This window comes from Pungitius pungitius, chromosome 1 (genome assembly GCF_949316345.1).
Source record: "Pungitius pungitius chromosome 1, fPunPun2.1, whole genome shotgun sequence".
NCBI classification, from domain to species: Eukaryota; Metazoa; Chordata; class Actinopteri; order Perciformes; family Gasterosteidae; genus Pungitius; species Pungitius pungitius.
The window spans coordinates 32269015-32292276 of record NC_084900.1 but is presented as its reverse complement, the minus strand read 5'-3'; the positions used below and the strand labels follow the sequence as shown (position 1 = coordinate 32292276).

General features: G+C 43.7%; 1 protein-coding gene across 3 annotated transcripts; it reads right to left on the bottom strand.

Moving 5' to 3' along the window:
* Positions 1-212: 212 nt before the first annotated feature.
* On the bottom strand, positions 213-16211 carry lima1a (LIM domain and actin binding 1a). 3 transcript variants are annotated; one of them, XM_062565198.1, is made up of 12 exons: positions 16068-16211; positions 14595-14785; positions 13897-13939; positions 11238-11309; positions 10887-11207; positions 4418-4475; positions 3497-3585; positions 3141-3206; positions 2939-2990; positions 2550-2614; positions 2337-2470; positions 213-1922 (listed from the first exon to the last, which is right to left on the bottom strand). In XM_062565198.1, exons 2-12 carry the CDS (start codon positions 14717-14719, stop codon positions 881-883), a joined length of 2067 nt encoding a protein of 688 aa, XP_062421182.1. In that variant the 5' UTR covers positions 14720-14785; positions 16068-16211; the 3' UTR covers positions 213-880. The 3 variants fall into 3 exon arrangements, with proteins under 3 accessions (XP_062421182.1, XP_037336099.2, XP_037336100.2); XM_037480202.2 differs by having other exon boundaries at positions 10887-11309; XM_037480203.2 differs by lacking the exon at positions 16068-16211 and adding an exon at positions 14963-15072 and having other exon boundaries at positions 10887-11309.
* Positions 16212-23262: the final 7051 nt, after the last annotated feature.

Sequence of the window (23262 nt, the reverse complement as noted above, 5' to 3'; positions counted from 1 at the left end):
TGTGATCCAATGACAGTGGAGAAAATACAAAGTCATTTCTATAGATTTATTTTCTGCCGCTGGTCGAGTCGGGGTAAAGACGACCACCGTTGGAATCTGGACACAACAGTGTGCAGGTAGCATGAATTAGCAAAGCTAGCTCAAATCAAAGTGGGATCACCACCCGAGACACTGGAGGATTTCCCAGTTGACAAGATCAGTAACTCAGAACGTTTTTTTTTTTATAACAATTTATTTCAACAGTATTAATCTAGGATATTTGGTCCATGGTTTAAAACAAAAAGCCCACAATAGTCATTAAATCCAGTTGTAATCAGAAAAACAAGTTTTTTTTTTAATGTTTACAAATAGAATGGCAACTGAAATAGATTAGATTTATACTCAAACTAATCAAGCCCAAGTTTTGAAAATATGGTAATGCTCAAAGTGCTGAGCTTTCTTTTCTAAAAAAGGTAGTTCATAGTACATCTTTAATATTTTTAAAAAGGACTAATTTAAGAATTACATTTTCTGAATATCCCAACATCTTCTGAATAAGACTAGGAAAATGTGGTTTCAATTTATAGGCAGGAAGCATACAAGAAAATCACAAAAATAATCCCCGGCATAACATTCAGACATTTCTGTGCTATAGATATTCTTTACATGGGTTATCATTTTAAATTGTGCATTAAAATTTTTTTCAGAGAGACAGTCCCGTAAAAACTATTTCAGCAAGTGTTCAAAAGAGGCACAAATGAAGAGTTCAGTAGAGTTCACACTAGACACTGCAGCAACTCTACCAAGAGAAGAAAACTACTACAGAGAAGAGAAGAAAACATCTAAAAAAAAGGAATGGTGAGAAGTCCTCCTAGTGTCCATGGTTGTCATCTTGTTGAGTCTAGACATCCTCTTCCTCCTCTTCGTAGTATCGGTTTCGTTTGATCATATCCTCCACCGTCAGCACCTCCTGCTGCTGCTCCGCCACTTCCTCGCTGTCCCAGAACCCCACATCCTGAGACGAGCGGCCGGCCTCCACCTCGCATCCAGGAGACGAGAGGTCAGTCGGCGTCTCTTCCCGTTTCAGGGGCAGCATCTCTTCCTCCAAGACTGCATCGTCTTCTTCTTCTTCCTCCTCCTCCTCCTCCTCCATTCTCTCATCATCAGGTTGTTCATCCAGGGAGTTTTCCTCCACGTTAGTGAGATGATGTTCTGGCATGTTGTCAGTGGTCATCTCACCCTCCTCCTCTCCAGAGCTGGCATGGACGCCCACGCTGTCCTCAGTGGGCGTCTGGCTTCCCAGGGAATGGCCGCCGTGCTGCAGCTCCATGCTGGAGGGGGAGCCGAGCGGCCCGTCGTCCGCGGTGGGCGGCGCCGTTGTTGGGCTCGGCTTGCCGGCGGCCGCTTGGCCCGCCAGCGTGAAGGGCATGCTGCGCTCCTTCAGGGAGGAGGTGCGGCGCAGGCACGGCGTCTCTCTGGACTGTTCCGGCGGGGAGGAGGTGGACTCCTCCTCCGGGGGCCACTTGGCTTTGATGGGCTTGCCGGGGGACCCGTCCTCCGGGGGCGCCGCGGCGCCACTCGCGCTGGTCGGGTCCTGCAGCTCCGTCCGTGGCGGCCAGGAGATCTTCAGCCTGCGCGCCTCGCTGGGCTTGTCGGTCTTCTCTGGCGCTCCGTGTCCCAGAGCCTCCATGGTGGCCATCAGCACGTTGACTTTGGCCAGGGGGGAGTCCTCCACACTGGGGCTGTGCAGGTCGGGGGCTGACGGCGAGCTGTGAATCGTTGGCTTGGCGTGCACGTCCTCGCCGCCGTCCCCTTTGCCCTCCCACAGCTCTTTGTGGGGGCGGTGGCCGAAGCCCTCGTCGTAGTTGCCTTTGGCCTTGAAGAGCTGGCAGAAGTGCGCCTTGCAGTAGACGTTGTTGTGCAGCGAGGCGTAGTTCGCCAGACTAAATAAATCAAGTTTACAAATTAGAAGATACAAAACAAGCTGCAAGGACAACATTTGCTGAACATTTTTCCAAAATATTTTTCGTTTGTGACGTTTTAAATATTAACCATATTAGCCCACCAAAGCTGCAATATCACAGCTTTAGTGAGCTCATTGGTGAGAACTGCTGTTTTAAGACGGACACACTGCAGTATTCACATGAGATGTTTAGGGAAATATCTTAAGCTACTTAGCCAGACTAACTGCAATCTAAATAAAAGCTGCTGTACTTATTTTGATGCAACATGTTTAGTATTCTTTTCATCTGCTAGCATTAATTACACCACTGTCCCTTTACGTATGTAAATGAGGTTCCCAAATTCCCTCTAGTTAATTCTATTATTTTTGTTTTAGGGGACGTCCGGCTCCTCACCTCAGTTTGGTGTTGCAGTGGGAGCAGCGGAAACAGGAGCTGTGGTAGACGTGCTGATTGGCCACCAGCCTCTCCAGAGGATAGACCGTCTTCAGACAGGCCACGCAGGTCTCCCTCACAGGCAGACAGAAGCTCTAGAGAACACACGCAGCAACATCAAGTCAGTCACGCTGCGCTTTCCGTGCCTCAGGTGGTTTTCCTGTGAGGACTCACTTTGGGGGTCTTGGGCTGGGAGGAGTCTCTCTGATTGGAGGATACGGGAGTACCGGTGGCGGAGCCTGTTGGGGTCACAACATTTCCAGGATGAGGGGAAAGCTAGAGACACATTCTGAACCCTAGAAGGACAGGTTTACAGACTGATACTAGATACCCAGGAATCCCAAATAAAGCGGTGGACATGGTACTCAAAAATAGTAGATGCATTAATAAAAAGACATAATCTCTGAATAAATTGACACTCTACTTTAAAAAAGGTATTTAAATTGTTCTTTGTCTACACCAACACATGACCTCCAACGACGGCCCGATCGCCAAGTTCTAACTAGGGGGGGGGAATTCCTTTCCAGTGGAGTCATGATATGAAGATGTGGAATGTAAATTACCGTTGCTCTCTGGGGTAAAACCTTTCCTGCTGTTAGGTTCAAAGTCCGTACTCTGGAAAAAAAAAAAAAAAGGGAAGGTGTGAAGAGAGTGAAACTGACGCATGTTAGCAAGTAGAACGCACAACAGAAAGAAACAAAAAAAAACACACACACATGAATATGAAGTACTTTGTATTCATTTGAAAATCACAAGACTCCTCACCAGATCCAGAGTGAACGGAGGAACGTTTTCCTTCTGCTTCCCACAGAAACCGTCCAGCTGATCACTCTGAGAGAAACAAAGAGACCGTTTAGCAACAAAGTAAAACATCCTTGACATCAGAGTTGGTTGAACGATGAAATTTGACTATAAAGAGGAAGTACAATCTGTACAATCTGTGTTTTAAACAACTCTCGCTTTGAGGATTTTAAAAGTTGTGCATTCTCTCGCTGGTTTCTCCTTTAGAATACAGACTACTTTGTGCACCAGCACTGTTGGTGCATGAAAACATGTCTTCAGCACTAGACCTACGGGAGGGAAACTCATCATTTAGGGAGCCAATTGACATCAATACTCACTGAGGTGGGAGGGACTTCCTGTTTGGAGATGGCAGCTTTGTAGAGGGCCATCCTGTCCCGGAGAGGAGTAGATTCTGCGAGACTTCCATCTTTGATTACACATAATACAGTAACAATTAAACTTCAATGGTTACGCAGAGCTTTTACTCATTTAAAAAAAAAGTAAAATTAAGCATTTTTGACCTTGATTGAAGCCATTAATTGGAAGCATTCTGCCTCCCAAGAGAAACTATTTTCCTGTTCAGGGTTCATATTTTCCACCCATCCCAGTTCAGACCGAGTGGAGCCCGTCTGTTAGTCATGCGGGCTGTGGGAGGGGGCACAGAGGGCTCCGACTGACTTCCTGTTCTGTGTGCTGATCGCGGTGGTGCTACAGCGGTCACTTGTCAGGATGTAATCCATCCTGAGGCAGGCCGGACCCCTCGTTATGTAAAGAACCAACAGGTCCAGCAAGGCTGGAGGTGCAGATAACGGATTTGCGAACAAGGCTTTTTGCTTTGGACCAAAAAAAGTATCCATGAGTTAAAGTGTGTAAGCTACCAATGAATTAGAGATTGTGGGTAATAAAACGTTTAAAAACTAGATAACCTGCTCAGCACCACACAGCAGATTTTATTCCTCTTCGTTAATATTTAGATACTGGAAACAATTAAATCAAAACTCCTTTGCACACAATACTTTTTGAATATTCTCATTTTCATCACTAGTTTCAAATTACATGAGCTTTTTTAAATTTGCCTTTCTACAATTTGAAATATTTTGGATCAGGTTTTATGAAACTGTCGGAATGGTGTTTTCATTCCACTTAAAAAAAAATTGCACACACACCCCACCCCCAGTGGTATCTAGAACGTAAAGAACATTTATGTACAACACATTTGTTTCAAATAGTTTCTCTGCGGAACCAGAAGAAAAAGGTACCTGCTTGGGACTGGTCCATGTTGGCAGTACTCCCACCGGTTCCTCTAGTCGTTTGCTCCTGCAAAGAAACAAAGCGCCCTCACAGTCAGACGTATGGCATTGAAACAGAAGTCAAAAAGGACAAACAAAAAAACAACAAAAAAAAAAAACTCGATCCCTGGGTGACGTCTGCTAACACACAGCCTGCTGATGGTCACGTTTCAGCCAGGAGAACAAGCCTCCTGGAAGAGAGACCTCTGTCCATCAGGAGGAGCGACGCGTGTGCTCGTCCAGTCCAAACCGCTTTAATCCCCTTATGAGCTCAGAGAGACGGAGCCTCACACAGTCTGTCAACAACCACCGGCCGAAAACTATTTAAACAGAGTATTGATCCCAAGTGCTTTTACACTAGTGTCTTCCATTAACGGGCCTCGAAATAAAATAAACCAGGTCGCATTAAAGTCTCAACTGTCCAGCAGCTGTCAAAGGCCTCCGACCAACCATCATGCCAGCATGACAGTTACTGATCAAACAAGTCAGATTATGCCTCAAGTCCGAGACACAACTAGGAGGTCCAAACACCTTTTCCAACCAAAAGGTGTATTGTGGTGAACGTCCCTTTGCTCAGGATGTGGTTTTACTCTGGACCTTGTTTCTGCTCTTCGTTTAAAACACGAGCGCCAATCTTTTAATGACCACCGTCTTTCAGTCCTGTATGAAGTTATTGTTATTAAGACCAGATTGACTCCTGAGAAACTTAACGTCTCACTCCCACATCACTGCTGCTGATGCAATTCCCCACCACTAAAACAATCGCTAAGTGCACACTAATGTTGTGTTGTATCAAAAGGAAAACTATTTATGGCCAAATGTTCTTTTTCGGTCCGGCACGTTAAACAGGTCGCAGGAGTAAAAAGCATAGAATTTGTCTCTGAAGCGCTTCCTTCTTTCTCCCACTGATCACAGCCTTGTTTTCAGGCCTGAAACAGCGGCGCTGCCCACTCGGGCCTGACAGGCTGCAGCAAGTAAGAGCCGGGAAATATTTCACAAAAGTGAACAAAGCAGATGTAAATTCTAAAGAAGCAAGTATGTTTTAGACTGGTTGATGCTTATCAGGTCACATTAATAATAACTGAAATCAATTTGGCCCCGTGCTTTAAACTACACCCTAAAAAGGGAATAAATAGGCATTGGGAGTTTTGGGTGAGTCGGGTAATTTCTGTAAATAGTTTCATTAATTTGATTTAACTATTTCACACTGCTTTTGCATCAAAACAATGCCAACGCAGCAATGCAAGTGTCCTGTTAATGAAATACTGAGTTTAGTAAACATGCCAAAGGCTTTTTTTTCCCCCAAAGATTGGATCTTTTACTGCTACTTTTGAAAGGAATAAACAGCCATCTTGGTTTGGACTACAAAGGCTTTGTATAACTATAGTGTCTGTTTCAAATATTTCTGTGGCACACAAAGATGGGTTTAGTTTATTTTTTGTGAATCGAAAGCTGAAAGCAACCTTTTCCAAAAATTCTTTTTTTTCTAAATGACGTTGCATTAGTATTTGTGTGCTACATCTCTCGTCTCTGTACCAACTTCTGAGGGAAGTTTGCGTGCTGCGAACTGTTGGTGCTGAACGGTCAGAGTACAGGGCATTCATGCAGACCCATTAAATCACAATAAGTCATGACCGTTAAGTGACATAATTCAATTTGAATTTCCTGAAAATCCCAGAGAGGAAGTGCTGAGTCATAATACTTCCTGGTTTAGTCTTCGACACAAACATGAAGTCATTGGATACATTTTTGTATAAATGTATGTATGAACATGTGCATATCACTGACCAAGTCATCCGAGGGCGAGTCTGCCATATCTGAGCGTTACATTTGCAAGCACGCAGTCCTAAATAATGCATAGTTAAACGCACGCCAACTCTGGACACACAACTTGTGTCCAGTTACGATTCAGGGTGTTCATCTCTGGAAAAAGATCCAAACAAAGAGAAACAGCCGCCATCATAATAATGGATCTTTCCCCAAGGGTGGATTATCTTCCCGAGATGGGAGGTGAAGCTTCGTAGTACGGGGGGGGGGGGGGTCTGACTGGTTTGCGTGCATGCATGTGTGTGGAGAGGAGGGGGGAGAGGGGGCAGACCATCCGAGGCCAGGCTGGGTCTCAGGAGGCTGGATCAGTGGGCTAGACAAAGAATCTGCCGCTAATCCTTATACTATTAAAGCTCTCCTACAGACTGACCCCACCCTGTCCCTGAACCAACCTCCCGCAGTTCCCCTAAAACAATAAGATGTTCTTACATTATGCAAAACAACGACAAGAGAACCACGCCATGAGTTAACATCGCTTAAACAAGGGAATAATCACGAGCCACGCAATAATATTATTAAAAGTGAACAGACAAGTCAAAGGAGTCACTGATAAAGTTCGCCCACTCAAGAGGCCTTTGAGAGGCTGGTTTCATTCTGCAGCCGTGTCCGCTGAAAAGCTTCATTCAGCTGCAAAGAAAACATCATCATCTTACAGACTAGTCAACAAAAACGGGCAGAAGCAGGCAGCGCGTCTCAGGGTAATGAAGCCGGGTAGCAAACAAAGAAAGGAGCCCCTTATTCCACACTGTGAAAAGGAAAACACCATAGCTACCTCTCAAAGGCGTCCGGAGGGGTGTGTGTGGGGGGTGGGGGGGAGGCAAGAAGGAATGGATGTCAGCAGCGAGCCAGGAGCACCACGACCGAGTCCAGCAGACTTACACAGCACACTGAGGAGAGCGGCTCCGATGAGGCTTATGACAGGGGAGATGGAGAGGAGGGGACATGGACGGGGTGGGAAGAGGGAGCAGGTGGGGGGGTCCTCAAAGGGGGGTGGGGCCGGCTGTAGGTGGGGGGCACGGCAAAGTGTGCCACAGTGTTACAGATGGTTCAGAGGGTGTGGGCGGTGTTTTGTTGTTTTTACTGCGTCCCGGTCCCCCGGCCTCAGGATAAAGCGCCCGACGTTTGGGGTGTAGTCAATTGGGACAGGAGGTGGGGAAGCAGCTGGTGCAGCGGGAGTAAACTAGGGAGGGGGGTGGGTGCATAGTTGGGGGCCGAGCAGTGTGTGGGAGGGAGTGTTTTTTTAAAGCAGGCGGGGGTAAATTAATTTCAGAGAGCCTCATGACTGCATGCGTCCCGGCCTGAGGGGGGGGGGAGGGAAGCTAGCAGCTCATCAACATGATCCCAAGCAGACAGGCTGTGGAGGGTTTGCTTTGTAGCGCGTAAACCATTTTGTTCAGAATATTGGCATTCTAACATTTGCCAGTTAACACTAAAGCAAAATGAGTGGTGCTGAAGAGACTTATTGAAATCTCAGACCTTTCCTCTAGAGATGGCCATTTCTGAGTAATATGAAACCCCCCATAGCATAAGTCGAGGTTTAGAAAGAGAAGAGAAAACAGGGAGGATGTGGACGGGGTGCCAAGCAGAGGAGTCGTGGACAACAGGGATGATTGATGAGGTGGGGGGGGGGGGGGGGGGGGGGGGGGGCAGTGCTTTGATGGCCGAAGGGGGAAGAGCGTCTGAAGAGGCTCAAAGTGCAGATCAGCCGTCTGCAGTCAGGAGGCTGCCAGCAGACACCATTACATCATCTGCCCTGATAAGAGAAGCCAAAGGCCCGGCCGCCGCTATTGTAGCAGAACTAGATTCTGCATTACTGCTCAATGAGCCCTCTTAAGACGACCATGCAGTAAAAGAAGTGCGCCTCAATCCCGCTTTTTTGAAGGTTCGTAGTGTCAATGGTCACTCTTTAGTTAATCTTTTATTGTCTGATTTTTGGCAAGAACTATTGCTTTGTTAATCATGGATCCCACAAAACCGTAACAAGCTATCCTGGGTTCATCTAGTGCAGCACCTAATGTGATGTTAAACTCGGAAAAAACGGAAGTTATCATGATAGGCCCAGAGCGCCTTCGAAGTCAGCTGTCACGTGATACAGTCGCTATGGATGGAATTGCTCTGGTATCCAACAGCACCGTCAGAAATCTTGGAGTTCTCTTCGACCAGGATATGTCCTTCAACTCTCATATAAAGAAGACTTCAAGGACTGCCTTTTTTCATCTACGGAATATATCAAAAATCAGGAACTTCCTGTCTCAAAGTGATGCAGAAAAACTAGTTCATGCATTTGTTACTTCTAGACTGGATTACTGTAATTCTTTGTTATCAGGCTGCTCTTGTAAATCGCTTAAACCTCTCCAGCTGATTCAGAATGCTGCAGCACGTGTATTAACAAGAACTAAGAAATGGGATCATATAACTCCTGTATTAACTTCTCTGCACTGGCTTCCTGTTAAATCAAGAATAGAATTTAAGGTACTTCTCCTCACCTACAAGGCACTTGCTGGTGAGGCACCGTCTTATCTTAAAGAGCTTGTTACACCGTATTGTCCTACAAGGCATCTACGCTCCATAGATGCTGGGCTACTTGTGGTTCCTAGAGTTTTAAAAAGTAGGATGGGGGCCAGAGCCTTCAGTTATCAAGCTCCTCTTTTGTGGAACCAGCTTCCACTTTCAGTCCGGGGGGCAGACTCGGTCAGTTCATTTAAGATAAAGCTTAAAACGTTCCTCTTTGATATTGCTTATAGTTAGGGCTGGCTCAGGTTAGCCTGGACCAGCCCTTAGTTAAGCTGCTCTAGGCTTAGACTGCCGGGGGACTTCTTAGGACACACCGAGCCCCTCTCTCACTCTCACTCTCTCCTCCCACAATCATCCATGCTTTATTAATGTACATCACTAATTAAGCTTCTTTCCGGGAGTTTTTTGTGCTTTCTCGCCTAGCAGGTCTCCGTGGATCATAGTTTCGTGCGGACCCCGGTTCTGACTCCTGGCTCATGGCTCTGCTGACACCTGCTACTGCCATCATCATTACTTTAAATATGATTCATATTACTGTCATCAAAAACCAACATCTTTCTGCTCTCCCTCCCCACAGAAGCCTCTGTGGATGGTGGTTCGATCTGATGGAGGTTGTCCCTGCAGTGGTCCTGCCGTACACCTCTTCTGCTACTTGCAATTACTTGTATCATTTCAGTTAGAGAAATTGAATGTATTGTACATCTTTTACATTGTTGATTCTGTACACATGACATCCATTGCAGTCTGTCCATCCCGGGAGAGGGATCCCTCCTCTGACGTTCTCCCTAAGGTTTCTTCCCTTTTTTCCCCATTGAAGGGTTTTTTCCATATTTTGGGGAGTTTTTCCTGTGCCGATGTGAGGGTTTCGGGACAGAGGATGTTGCATGTGTACAGACTGTAAAGCCCTCTGAGGCAAATTTGTAATTTGCGATTTTGGGCTATACAAAATAAAATGAATTGAAAATAAAATGAATTGATTTTTGGCAAGAACTATTGCTTTGTTAATCATGGATCCCACAAAACCGTAACAAGCTATCCTGGGTTCATCTAGTGCAGCACCTAATGTGGATTAATCCAAATATTCCCAACAAATACAGGATTTACTCAGTGAGGAATTTAGATTTCTCTCAAATAGGTCCAGACAAAACTCACAGTAACCCCAAAAGGTGTCATTTTCATGAGTAAAAGTTTCAGAGAGTCGGCACAAACACCTGCTAGCTCAGTGAATCAAGCGCTCGTATGCTAATGATAAGCTTTGAGAAACCAGGACTTTAGACCACAGTCTGGTGGTTCACCAAATATTACACTGCGTGGGAGGCTCATTCCCGACTGGTTGACCGCAACGGACACACTGACGTCACGTTTTTACCCCCCAGACATCTTTGTACTCCAAACATGTGGGCAAAAGAAAATTTTAGTGCAGACTTATCTTGATAAGAAAAAAAACCTTACAGGAATGGACAAGCAGGAATTCTTTGTCGTGGCTGTTGGCCTGAGGGGAGATGGCTCTGAGTTCCAGTCAGGCTGTGCACAATCATTCATTGGGTTTATGACAGCTTTGTCTTTTACTTCAAAACAGCGCCATGATTTGAAAGTGAACCGAGAGAATAAATATATTAAAACAAATGAGCAGGTAGCTAAGAAACGCGCTGTGGAGCTGAAGTGAATACAGAAAAGACTGCTTCTTCACACCTCATTAGGGGTTGTAATTTTCTCTTCCGGTTTTAAATGGGCACTTTTGTGTTGAACACAGCATGGTCGTTGTTAACATGTCACACCTCAAGTATGAGAACTTGAGGTGTGACACTTTCATTTCAAAACGCCTCTAGCGACTCATGACTGGGCGTCAAGTGATTTTTATGCACCACAAACAAAGAGCTGCCCCTGGGTGCATGAAGCCGCGGTCAGTGAGGCTGGCCGAGAGGCTGTGCAAGTCAGCTGAGAGCGTGTGCTTCGAGACAAGGGATGGTGCAGTGAAGCTGCACCTTGTGACTTGCAGCATGAAAATCATGAGGATTGAGCCTCTTATAAAAGAGTTCATATTACTATTTTTTAATTGTTGGAGATGAAACTTCATTATTAAAAATAATAGACTCACCCGCTCGGTGGGGTGGTCTCCCTTCTCGAACATCATCTTGAGGCTGTTGAGGGGGACGCTGGGCTTTTCAGAGTCGGACACGTCAGCGGACGTTGCTCCGTCCTGCCCCTCCGATTCTCGGCTGGGCTTCTCCATGTTGGTCGGAGGCTGGCGTTGAGCAGAATGCAGCCGGCTGGTGCTCGTCTCACTGGTCTGCGAGTGAAGCAGCGTCTCCGGCTCAGTCTCCTGGTCTGCTGTGACCGAGGTGGTTTGGGAGGTGTGGTTCTGAGGGTCGGCCGGGATGAAGGCTTGAGTTTGGGGTCTGTGGCTGGACAGCTGCTGCTGTTGTTGTTGTTGTTGTTGTTGTTGTTGTTGTTGTTCCCAGCGTTTCTTTAAAAAACTCAGATTCCCGCTGCGCAGCGTGGAGGGAAGAGGTTCTGCAACCTGCAGAGAAAAAAAAATCCAAAATAAGCACTTCACACTTAGTGAGATCCAAAATTACAGTGACATTCTGTCATTGTTGGTTTTGGACTTTTATTAGATAACAATCAATGTATTTGTCAGTCAATACGTTTACACACTCATATATGGTACTCCGCTCCCAATAGTGGTTATGACAGCAGACCCAAATCCTAAACACATCACTCTAAACCATTGTGTAACCTCGTCTGGTGATACATGAATAAAATCTAAATCTTTGAAATGACTACTATCATCCAAGCAAAGCACTTAAACATTTATTTGAAAATCGCCAAATAGTTTTGGCAACTCTAAAAGACTGATGCAAAGAAGCATAAAAAGTCCATTATTATAATCTCCAAAAATCAAGGTGAGGTCTTCAAACAATATACAATACAAGATGTATTCGGTTTACTTCACATTCAGTAAAGTTGCTTGCCTATTCGATTACTCTTTAAATACTTGTGTATCCAAAGTCTAAACAGGAAAGCAGAAGACAAACAGTTACACACCAACTCTTTCAATAGGGTGACTCACCATTTCTGGTAAAGTTCTAGCAAAGAGGACACACATGCTGCTCTAGGAATCAATGTTGCCCCCCCCCAATGAATGCCATCAATTTTGTAGCGATGCTATATGGTTCTTAAATTATTGAAGCACCACCAACAACACTGTCCTCAGACATGTTAAACTACATGTTAGCATTCATGCAAACTGAGCTATGAAAGACTGGAGGAAGACAAAGAGCTGCTCAGAATGAAAGTTTCCAAACCTGAATCTGCAGGATACAGAACGCTTGAGAAACTCACCAGTGTACCGTAGCCAGTTAAAAACCAAAGAGACTCTGAAGACCCGGCTTTCAGTTGGCGTTGTACGTTTAAAATGTCCCTGTGTGTGTGTGCCTGTGTGTGTGCGCTGAGTGAGTTTACTGGCCGGCTACAAGCTGTCCCAGATGTGAACGCCTTGAGAAGTGATCAGAGCAGCATGAAGCAACTAGCCCACCCCCCTCCTACAACAGGGGGAAGGAAGGAAACAGAGGGGGAGTGGACTGAGTGAGGGGAGGGAGAGAAAATCAGAAACAGACAGTCAGGGAAAATAAGTCCAGGAAATGAGATAAAAGGTGAAAGGAGTGAGCATGCTGAAAATGGAAAAAAGTCTTCCTCCAAGAACAGCAGAGATAAAAAGTGGATTAAAAATAATGTTCTGATAAGCCTTCAAGGTCTCCATGTGATGTTTATTTTAGTGATTGTAGTCGACAGGGACACCTTTCACTACCTTTCTCCATCTTGCCTCCCTTTACTTTCTCTATGGTGAAGAATGTGGGAGACATTCCACAGAACACTTTTCAAAGTCACAAAGGAAAAAAAAAAAAAGGAAAAAAAGCAAATCACAACTATTGCATTAAGTGCTTTCAGAATAACTGCGGTAACCAGCGACACAAGACTACATATAAATTGAAGCGCATCTATTTTCTTTTGACATAAGATAAAGTACAGCTGAGGCAGCAAAGAATTGGAAACATTTAGATTTTGACCTGATGGGGGCACTAGAGGAAAATAAACAGAATCACAAAAAATCCTTGGGATTAATTCAGAAGAGAACATGCATTAACATTTCCTGACAACAGATTGTTAGTTGTTAAGAGATCCGACTCAAAACCACTGGAGTTTTAAATGTCCTTCCACCCAAATAAAGCAATAACATGCAAACAACTTTGGAACAAGTCTCTGTTTAAGATCTTGTACTTTTTATTCCACTTCCATTTACTTTGACACATGCGCAACTCCTGATCAATTTATAAAAACATGATAATCCATCATTATTGAATTATGGGCTCTTCATGTCCACACAAGTGGTGCGTTATGCCTGGTTTCATTTGGGACAGATTATAAATCTCCAGACACCAATATGAAAAAGGAGTAAGTTTCAACTCGTCTTATAAAAACACCAACAGAATAGTGAGAATGTCAGTCAAACCCTGTCTGTGCATGCAGAGAAGATAAATTAAACTGGTAAAGAATGAACAGCGCGTGTGCATGCACCCGTGGGTGTGCAAGTAGGAAAACTAAATAGTGCATTGAGCTAGTTAGGAAGTTAACCAGGTCGTAACCCCGGCTTTAAAATGCGTGTTCTATTGGCAAAAACGTTGTGGAAAAACTGCCTTTATTAAATGGTGGTCAACTGCGTCCGTTTGGATTTAGTCTCGAGCCTCCGCAGTTTAGTTGGTTATTATTGAAAAATTAGACTAGTCCCTTTGATAACTTTGTAATCAGCTTGGCACAACATTAATTGTTGCGTGAACCCTAAAAAAAAAAAAACGTATTTAATATGGAGTCCTAGAAGTATAGAAACGCTTTTTAAATTAAAAATATATTTTAAAGAGAGTTTCCCAAGAACGGTAATCTCAGAGCCTTCAATAACTAGTAGCTTCATACCTCAAGTAGATTTTACGCAAGGCAAATTTTGACTGAATACCTTCACTTCTAGTAGATTGTAGTACAGTGTAGATACTTCTACTCGAGTGTGGAATATGCACCGTCCTGCTGTACTTTACTCAGAATAAGTTACCTACCGCTTTCTTCTCTGCATTTCCCTCCTCTGCCGCCTTCTGGAACCTGAGGAGGAGAAAGCTGGGAGTGAATGGGAGAAATCTCTCTTCTGCTCTCCAGAAACGTCAAATAACTTCTTGAGTTACAAATGTAACCTCAGTTTTAATGTTTCACTGAGTCTTCCACCTTGACAGAACCTAAACTCTGTTTTCTGATCAGATTGTTTCAGGAGAACAGAAGTTTAATTTTTTTAAAGCTATGTATTTGTGCCAAAAAAAGAAAAAACTAGAGTGGCCCGTTTCTAATGCAGTTCAGTAGGACAAAGACTATTGTAACGTTGTCCCTAGAGCGGTGCCATCTCCTAGTGGTCAGACGAAGTAAGTGCATCGAGGAAGCATCCTACCATCTCAGCGCACAAGAGTAACTTGATATATGCAACAGGTAAAAGAGGAAAGCCTTGGATATTCATGAACTTGTATAAACTTATTTCAATCCCAAAAATGACAACTAAAGTCACCGGTTAAAGCTGATGTTTTACTGAAAAGAGGAAACTCAAAAAAACAGCTGAGTGGGGCGAAAGGGTTGCAAAGAGGACCATGACCTCATTTCTGAAGCGAAAGATAAAAAAATAAAACAGATCTGCAGAGTGGCTGCTGTTGAATTATTAATTACACTCGCGGTCGAAGCCACTGGGGGAAGAGTGAGAGGAGGTCAGACGTACTTCGAGAAGCGCTCCGCAATGGCGTTGTTTTTCCCCCGGGTGGAGACGATGGACATCTCCTTGGCGGTGACCCTCAGGGACTGGGACGCCCACGGTCTGCGGCTGAATGGAGCCGCGGAGGCCATCGCTGCCGAGGGCTCAATCTGTCTCGTCAGCGGTCCAGGAGCGCAAACACACACACGTAGTGGACTCTGAGAGGACACAAGAAAGAACGAGCGTACTTTAAAAACCAAGTAGCCTGCACCAGTGACGCGTTGTGACTTCTCAGCAGACTAACGGCCCTCAAACTGGAGAGTCAAGGCTCGAAAGAAACACCCTTCCTGCACATTTAAATGTTGATGACACTTCGCTGCTAGACAACTTCATACTTTTCCCCTTTTTCTTCACACGTGTGCGTAAGCGACCACAGGCGTCAGTTGAGCTCGCGCACCCACGGATGGATAGAACGTAGTTGGCAGAACCCACACGTGACCGTTTGCCCCTCCCCCTCCCCCCCGGTCGATGGAGCCCGGGACGCGGTGTTTGAGTCAGAAAGTCAATACTACGCGTCACCCAGTCATCGACCAGCTGTACCCCGCGTGACCGCGTCAACGCAGACTCGAGGGCGACTACCCGCAAGCAACAGATACGCCTTCAAAACACACACACACGCGCGCGCACACGCAAACCCTTACGTGCTGTCGCAACGTCACCGCCCGGAGGCTGAGGGGGACAAGCAGATACAAGCAGCGGCACAGTCATCCCTCGGTGAATATCGGTCACCGGGAGGGACGCACGCTGCAGGAGGGTTCGGACCACGAGGGTCAGTGAGCGGGTCGGCGGTGGCCGAGCCTGCGACGTCCCCACGCAACCCAGCAGGTGGGCCACTGCGGGGTGTTGTGGGTGGTTAGATCCGATCAGTAGGTTGTTAGATATTACGCGGTCACCGGGGCTCCTCGGTGAGAGTTAGTAGCGATTTGAGGAAATGTGTCACAATGGGTCAATGGCAGAACTTCTTATTTTGAACCGATCAAAAAGCCAAAGATATTTACTTATTTTTCATTTTTGACTCTACAAGTCAAAACATTTAAATCCACCAAGATGTTGCTCCAACCATGCGGATTTGGGAACCTTAAGCTTCTAAATGATCAGATCAGAGTTAACTAAATCTATTTTTTAAAGGGACTAGTGGAAATGTCCAGAGCTGAATTGGAGGCCTCCATATGGCTCGTCTCCTCTGTCACAAGGTTTAGATTACAAACTGAGCACCATGTAAAACAGACTCATGCAAAGTTCCAAAGTCATGTGTCGAAGGCAACAGAAGGACCACAGTATCAGCCACTGTTAAGGAGGAAAAGGTGCCTCATTTTTATACCAACCGAAATCAAAACAACTCATGGGTTTTGGATTTCTGGCTTCAGAGAAACGCAGTTAACTGGAAATCGCTTAACTTGACTGGTTTATTCTTCATAAAGTCCACAACAAAAGGCCTACCTGTGCGACTATGACAGCCGTTCCACTGCCTGACGTGGGTTTCCGATGTCAGCCAATTGTGTCTCCCCTTCTCTTATTTGCTCCTCGGCTGCTCCCACCGCTGCTTTTGAGTAGAAATGAAGGCAGGGGGGGGCGTTCCCAAATACTCTCATTTTACTCCCACCCGCCAATAAGGAAGCAGCGCTAACGTCCACCTGGCAGGTACGCGCTCGCTCCTTCCTCGTCCAATCAGCGGCGGTCAGTGTGAGACGAGCAGAAAACAAGGGAGACATGGAGCAAGGAGGAGGATTGAGGAGAGGGGGGGGGGGGGAAATCCCACACTGGATTCCTGGATATTAAGTGATTTACTGGAGCTGACTGCCTACTTTCTCACGGGGTCAAGACTTCAGAGGATGTGACTCATTCACAATGCTGAATGACGACTCTCAGAGAAGGAGGAGCAGGGGTCAAAATCGATCTAATGACTGTTTGTTGTGTTTTCCAGTCTTTAATTTAGCTTTTTTGTTGCGTTTACGAATTAACCCAAAAAGTGGTGATCATTTGTAAAGGTTATGAAACTGAAAAAAAAATATTTTGGAAGAGTTCAGACTGTCTTTGGTCCACTTTGCCTCCCATATCCTCTGTTGGAAGTTTTTTTAATCGCTTTTTTCCCTTGTAATATTTTATGAAAATGCCCCTCTATTATCACATATTTTGACATATTTTTAAAGACGTTTTGTTACTGACAATAACGGATGTTAAAAGTGCCATGTGCCTGAGTTTGGCCTCCCCTCTTCAATAGTTCTCTTACCCCAGAGTAAAAAAAGCTGTTGTTTCATATTATGAATATGATAATGAAAAGTCAGCGCTCTATATGCAGGAATTCATTCTAATTCAGGCATAACCATAATTTTTTTTAAATTAACAATAAAAAAAATTGCAGTAATGAGAGTAATGAATGGAATTAGATCAACTAAAAGTACATATTGCTTTGGAGAAGATAACTATCAGTAACTTTAAAAGAAAGTTATAAGATGAGTATACTTTGCTTAACGCTACTATGTGCTTCATTAAATATATATTTAAAAATACATACATTTTATTTTCTCTGGTAATAATATGCTTTTCAAAGACAGTTTATTGCATTGCATGCTTTGAATCAACCTGTTTTCACAGCCATACCGTTACCTGCGTTATGCTATGACGCAGTTTAGTGTAAACTACAGACAATGAGCGAAACAGATGAACACACAGAGCCACAGTGCATGCAGGGACTCGTTCATCAGATATGAGATCATCATCGTGACTCAAAGTGTCATAAGGAAGGAGAGAGCATGAGTCCTCTCTTCCTGTCTGTTGTTCCCGTCGTCTGTTGAAGCACAGAAACCCGTCTCAGTGGGCAATCTGCTGACAGGTGTAAATACCAGAGACATCTTCACATGCAAAAAAAACAATATTTTAAACTTGTAATCAGTCTGCTTTGTGCTTTTTGTGTGTATGCTTGGTTGATATTCCAAAATACAAACTGGGCTTTTAAAATAACCAGTCCATGTTGCCCAATCTAAAGAATTGAAGGGAAATTTTGATTTTACAAATGAAGACTATGGGTCAAAGGAAGTAACCATAAACAGTTGTGTGCTGTTCTCTGGTTGGGAGTAATGGAGGGAATGATACTAGAAACTAGTAGTCTATATTATATGTCTCCTTTGCTTTAATTTCCACAACAATGTATTTCATACTAAATAACATTTACCCTTTAAAAACAGTAATGCTAGGCTGTAATGCTCATTTTAATGGAAAGCAAACTGTTTGTAGGCAAAAGCTTAGGTACTTGAAACTTTTAGGCTTGATTATTGCAGGAGAGACTTACATCAGACGCTGCACAGTGAGACTGTAAACTCAGATGAACACTGACTCACCAGCCTGTCTCGACACAAAAGCTCTGAACTATGGTCTTGTTGACGCATGTTTTTTTCGCCTTCACAATTATTCAATTTCTGCCCAGATTGTATCTTGTCGTGACTCATATGCACCTGTGACAGGTAGTTTGTTTCACGCTTCAGATAGTTATTATTCATCTGACAGGAGAGGCTATGGGCACAGAAGTTAACACAAAACAAACCGTTTCTGTACTGGATTAATACTTGAACTACTGCTATTTTAGCTTAATTGCCCATGTCTAAACAATGTATTAAAGTATTCTACAATGTAATATTAACTAAAGCTGTCAAATAAATTGAGTGGAAATACGATATTTGACTTGGAAAAGAATTGAGTAAAATGAAACACTTAAATAAGCCACTTGTAGCTCAGAATTGTCATTGTACTGTAATTGGATTACTTGGTCCCTGGCTGTATTGTAGTTTGTACTTTAAAAAAAAGTTTCCACCTCATCAACTTTTGATCTTACAGAAATGTATCATGTCCTGTCAATAGTTTGGTACTACAACATCACAAGCGTATTCTTTGGACTACCGTGTATTGTGCAAAATATTACTTTAGTCCAGCAGTCGGCGCGGTAGCAGTTTATAGGGCGGTAAATATGTAATGTTCCTCTTAGCCACTAGGTGGCGGACACGAACCACAACGGAACTATTTGTCAGTTTTCCAATTGGAAAACTTCCCACATACAGAAGTATGCGACCTGCAGCTCCACTCTTCACACTAACACACAATGTTGGCGGTTTGAATTGCAGATTCCCTTAGCAAATAGTATAGTTTGGTAATAGACCGCTGCTTGGATTTTGACCATCACCGCATTGAGTCTCTTGTCAGCTTGTTGACTTTAAGGGAGAAATTAATATAAAAACATGCTTGTAAGTACCAAAAAGATTTTCGAACACTTAAACAAAAGGGGATCTGTTCCAAGGTTGGGTTTTTGTATTAACAGAATCCAATATATTCCGTGAGAAGTTTCTGACTCGCAGTGTTTTTTGGTTTGTCACATTTTTGCCATCAAGTAAATCTTTTAGGCCTAAGTGAGGTTTGTTACCGACCAGACTCTGTAAGCTTTTTATCTTGACATAGTGCACTATGAGCTTACATGACAGCACAACAGCACATCTGTGTTTAAATGTGGAAATGCACGAGTGGTCTTTCACCCCATTTGCATCCATGTGTTTGTCCACATGTTACAGTGCACGGATAGCGGAGGACCTTGACATCAAAGAGTAAATTCTTGTGTCCACATAAAGACACGCGGGACGGCCAACCAACTCGCATGCGCCCGTTCTACCGTGTTGAAAAAAAAAAAGAGCAGGGTTGTTTTTCACACTGACAACCTGGTCCGGAGGGAAAGGACTTTACGGCTCCACCTCCGCTGCGATTGGAAGAACAGATGTGGGTGGAATTTTAATTTGCACGTGGCTTGAATTTGGGGAATTCTTTCTTTCCACGTTGCAGGAAACATCTTAGGGAATATGAGTTACATTGGGACTCCTCTCCCACCACAACACAACAAAGGAGTGTGATTTTGTGATCAGTAACCACTTAGCACACAGTGCTCTTGGTTGAACCCGATCTCACCTCGTTTGGATCAGCAAATTGTTGTATTTGTTTTTCATGCAACTATTGAGTTTGTGCTGGCTGAGAAGTTCACACAGTGTGCTGGTAATGTGACCACATCCACATTGTGCTTGATAGATGTTTCTATGGTTGCACAACTTACTCCATCCATCCAGTTGACAAATTTTTTGATACCGCCGCTGATAACATCGTCATCATCACCATCAGATAAAGTGGGGGAGGACTGCTTTTTACAGCTAATCCAAAATACTTTTGGAGTTGAGGCCCAGCAGCAACTCTCTATCTCCCCCATCTTTACTCTTCCTTTTTTTCTGCAGACGTGGACGTCTCTCATGAATTCTGCCTCACGTTTTGGCTGGAGAAATAAAGGCCAGATTCAAATCTGTTATGAGAGAGCGCCATTTTTTTTTTTTTGTACTCTTCCTCATGAGCGGACAGATACAAAGCGTGTGAACCCCCAAAAGAACAAAACAGGAACGCGGTAGGAATTGTGCGGTTTTGTTTCGTCCACTTCACTGCTTTGTCTGGCGCTGTGATGACCTTGTGGTTTTATGCCTGAAAGAACAGTCGAGAAGAATTTTTAGACAAAATATTTATGAGCTCTTTGCTCTTTTTTTCTTTTCTCTATGTAAAAAACTGTTCATTTTTAAGCAGCGGTAGAATGTAAAAGTAAATGTACTCAAGTGCTTAACTTAACTTAACTGTCTGTGTAACTTGGAAATTAAAGTTGCTTTTTCCTCATTCTGTGGAAACTGTTTCAATAATCCTTTTCACATGGAAAATGTACTTGTAAAGTGATTTCCTGGCCTTTCAACCATTCAAAGCACTTTAGCGCTACATTTCAGCCTTCACTCATTCACAGGCATTCACACACACATGGTAAGGGCTACCATTCACATTCAAACCCATTTCCTACGTTGAGGGCCAATCCCGGGCTCAATGGGTGTGAATGCCTGCGGGATCGACTTAACTTAACTTAGCCCTGCGAAGCCTCTGATAGAAGGACGACCTCGCTTTTATCAATGATCCACAGTTGTCAAGTGAAAAGAAAAGCACTTAAAGTGAGAGCAGTGAGACTGAACAAAAGACGTTGACTATCAATAGGACACAGGTGAGGGGAGACAACGAGCTCATCAGCACAATGACAAACACACAGATCAATACCGGGAGCTAAACCAGTTTACAGTTTCTACACACTGAAGTAGGAGAGTGAATATGTTTGACATTAACACAAGCATGTTTGCATTGTCATCTATTGAGACAACACTATTCTAACCACATCACAGCATTCGCCTCGAAGCAGCTTTTCATCTTCTGCCATCGTCGGGTCAAAACGTTATCACGCTAACTTTTAGCAACGAGGCATTGCCCCGGAGTACGTCGATGATCAGCTGTGCTCGGCCTGTTAGCTGTTCCAGAGTCCGAGTAAAAGTCAAAGGGTGATTGAGTTGCTTAGTATTTCATGCTGCTGACACTGTTTCTACTTTCAAATCTTTGCTTTTTATTACAGACTTTCGCCTGACATTTACTTCTATTTGTTGACAAAACACAGCGCTTCTTTAAATTGTACTTATTATTTTAATAGTTTCCTTTGTTCCACCTTTTGAAAGATGCATTTGTTAATACATTCTTCCGGATGCACTTTGTGCACACAAGGCAGGATCCTTAAGAGAACAGACTCTTAATTTAATAAAAAAAACATGCATGTTCAGTAGAAAAGGGATCTTGATTGTATTTATTAGGTTTGGTAGGACCTAGTTGGACTCTGCACATCGCCGTGTTTTTTATGGTCTTAAAATTTGTCTGGCTTTGATAAAAAATAACTCTGGAGTTGTTTGTGGTGGTAAAATGCCTGAGATATTCTACTGAAGACAAACAGGAACCCCAACACTGTTTTTGCTGACACTAGGCATCCCCTAAACACCCAAAAATCTGCAGCTGAACATTCCCCAAAACACAATCTGTTTCTCATTATCAGATTTTCCTGTACCCTTTTCCATCCCCCTCACCCTTACTTTTTTCACTCTTTAAGGCCTCCCTCTAGCATGTTTTTCTCCTCTCCCTCTGGGATGAAACAACAAATCCGAAGTGTGTGTATCGCCACCCCCCCTTAAACTGTTTATTGTCGCAGTGAGCCCTCTGAAAAGACTGAGACAACTGTTAGGTAAACGGGGTCGGACGTCCTGCTTGTTGCAGGATAAGAGGCCGGATAAATATTGAGGATACGTCTGACCCTCGGGGGGAGGGAGTCCAACTGAAGTGCCTCAGAGAGAAACAATGAAGGATTTAATTACGTAGTTGTCTGCGCTCTTTAGGGGGAAGGTTATGAGAGACCTTTTGCTTCATTTATCGAACTGCTTTGGTTACCAGTTACTTTGCAAATAAAATATTGTGCACACTAACAATATAATAGCTTAAAGAGCTTTCCTTATTCCATACTGTTAGTACTTCTGTTTAAGTAAAAGATATACATGCTTCCACCACCACAGGACCTTAATCGTGGGGATCTCAGTAACCTGGTCCTGATATGGGATGTAAAGACATTTCTAACTCTTCACAGAAAGATTTTTCTCTCTGTAATTTATCTGGTCCAAAAGTTACCAGGGTCATTCTCTTTCATCTTTCTCCAGCTCATTAGCAGAAAGGAAATGAATATTCCAATTAGCGACTGCCATTTGTCTGTGCCAAAAGCATCCTCACATGCTCTCAACTGGAAACAAAAGATTGTCGACAGTTGCAGCAGCACAAAAGCACATTGAAGAGGTGGAGGGATTCCAGAGCATCGGAGGTCGTTTGGAGGGGCGAGGATCAGATAACATGTACTGTTCTTTTTTTAAGTGCAGCATGAGGAATGTTAATTCAACCAGCTGTGCTTGAGCTCAAAAGGTGTATGCTTGTTGTTATTTTAGGCTGTGGGATTGTACAACACCGGCTTCGATAACAAAGGTTTTCAGTGTACATATTTCTTAAACGCTCCAGTGGTTACAGTTCCAGATGTTAGTGATAGAAAGGGCCAGAAAGCAGGACGTCAATTTATCTTTCACTTGTAATCAAGTTTTATTCAAATCTCTTCTTTTTTTCAGCACCCTCAGCCTCAAGTAACCTCTCATCCTGCTCTCACAGAGCTAAAATTATGGTTTTGAACACAATATTTTTGACAATGTTGACACAATGAATGGATATGCACAAGAATAGATCTATATAATGCAATTACGTCAAATAGCCTTGCAGGTAAATACTTCCTTCTGAAGCGTACAACGTTTCCCAACACATTGTCTGGGCAACAGGCGTTGACTCTTTTTCAAAGACTAACTCTAATTGTGCCAGTAAATAAAATGGTGATAGCACCTCTTGGGGTTGATAGACTTTGGAATGACTTGGCATCGGGAAAACATTTGTTTGTTGATTTATTAGAAGGGTTGGGTGAGGTAAAGGCGAAGGTCTTTTCTGTTATTTTGTGATGTACTTTGTTTCCACACATCTAAAAAGGGCCACGTGAATAGGGTGCTAGAAAAACAATGAGCTGTTTAATGAAAATCCATATTGTGGCCTCAAAAATGAATAGATCGATAAGGGATCACACGGTCAACAGAGTTTAAACAATTTTGCCGAATCGTTGTAATGATTACATGATACTGTACAAATTGCAGTTCCAACCCATATAATAAAGCCCATAAAAAAAGAAAACACA

Bases quoted from the DNA above. Each gene is read 5' to 3' on its own strand.
- lima1a (XM_037480202.2), bottom strand. From the start codon at position 14,719: ATGGCCTCCGCGGCTCCATTCAGCCGCAGACCGTGGGCGTCCCAGTCC. The intron at 13,940-14,594 runs GTACGTCTGACC...TCTCCTCCTCAG, and splicing joins ATTGCGGAGCGCTTCTCGAA to GTTCCAGAAGGCGGCAGAGG. The intron at 3,586-4,417 runs GTACCTTTTTCT...GTGTAATCAAAG, and splicing joins CATGGACCAGTCCCAAGCAG to ATGGAAGTCTCGCAGAATCT.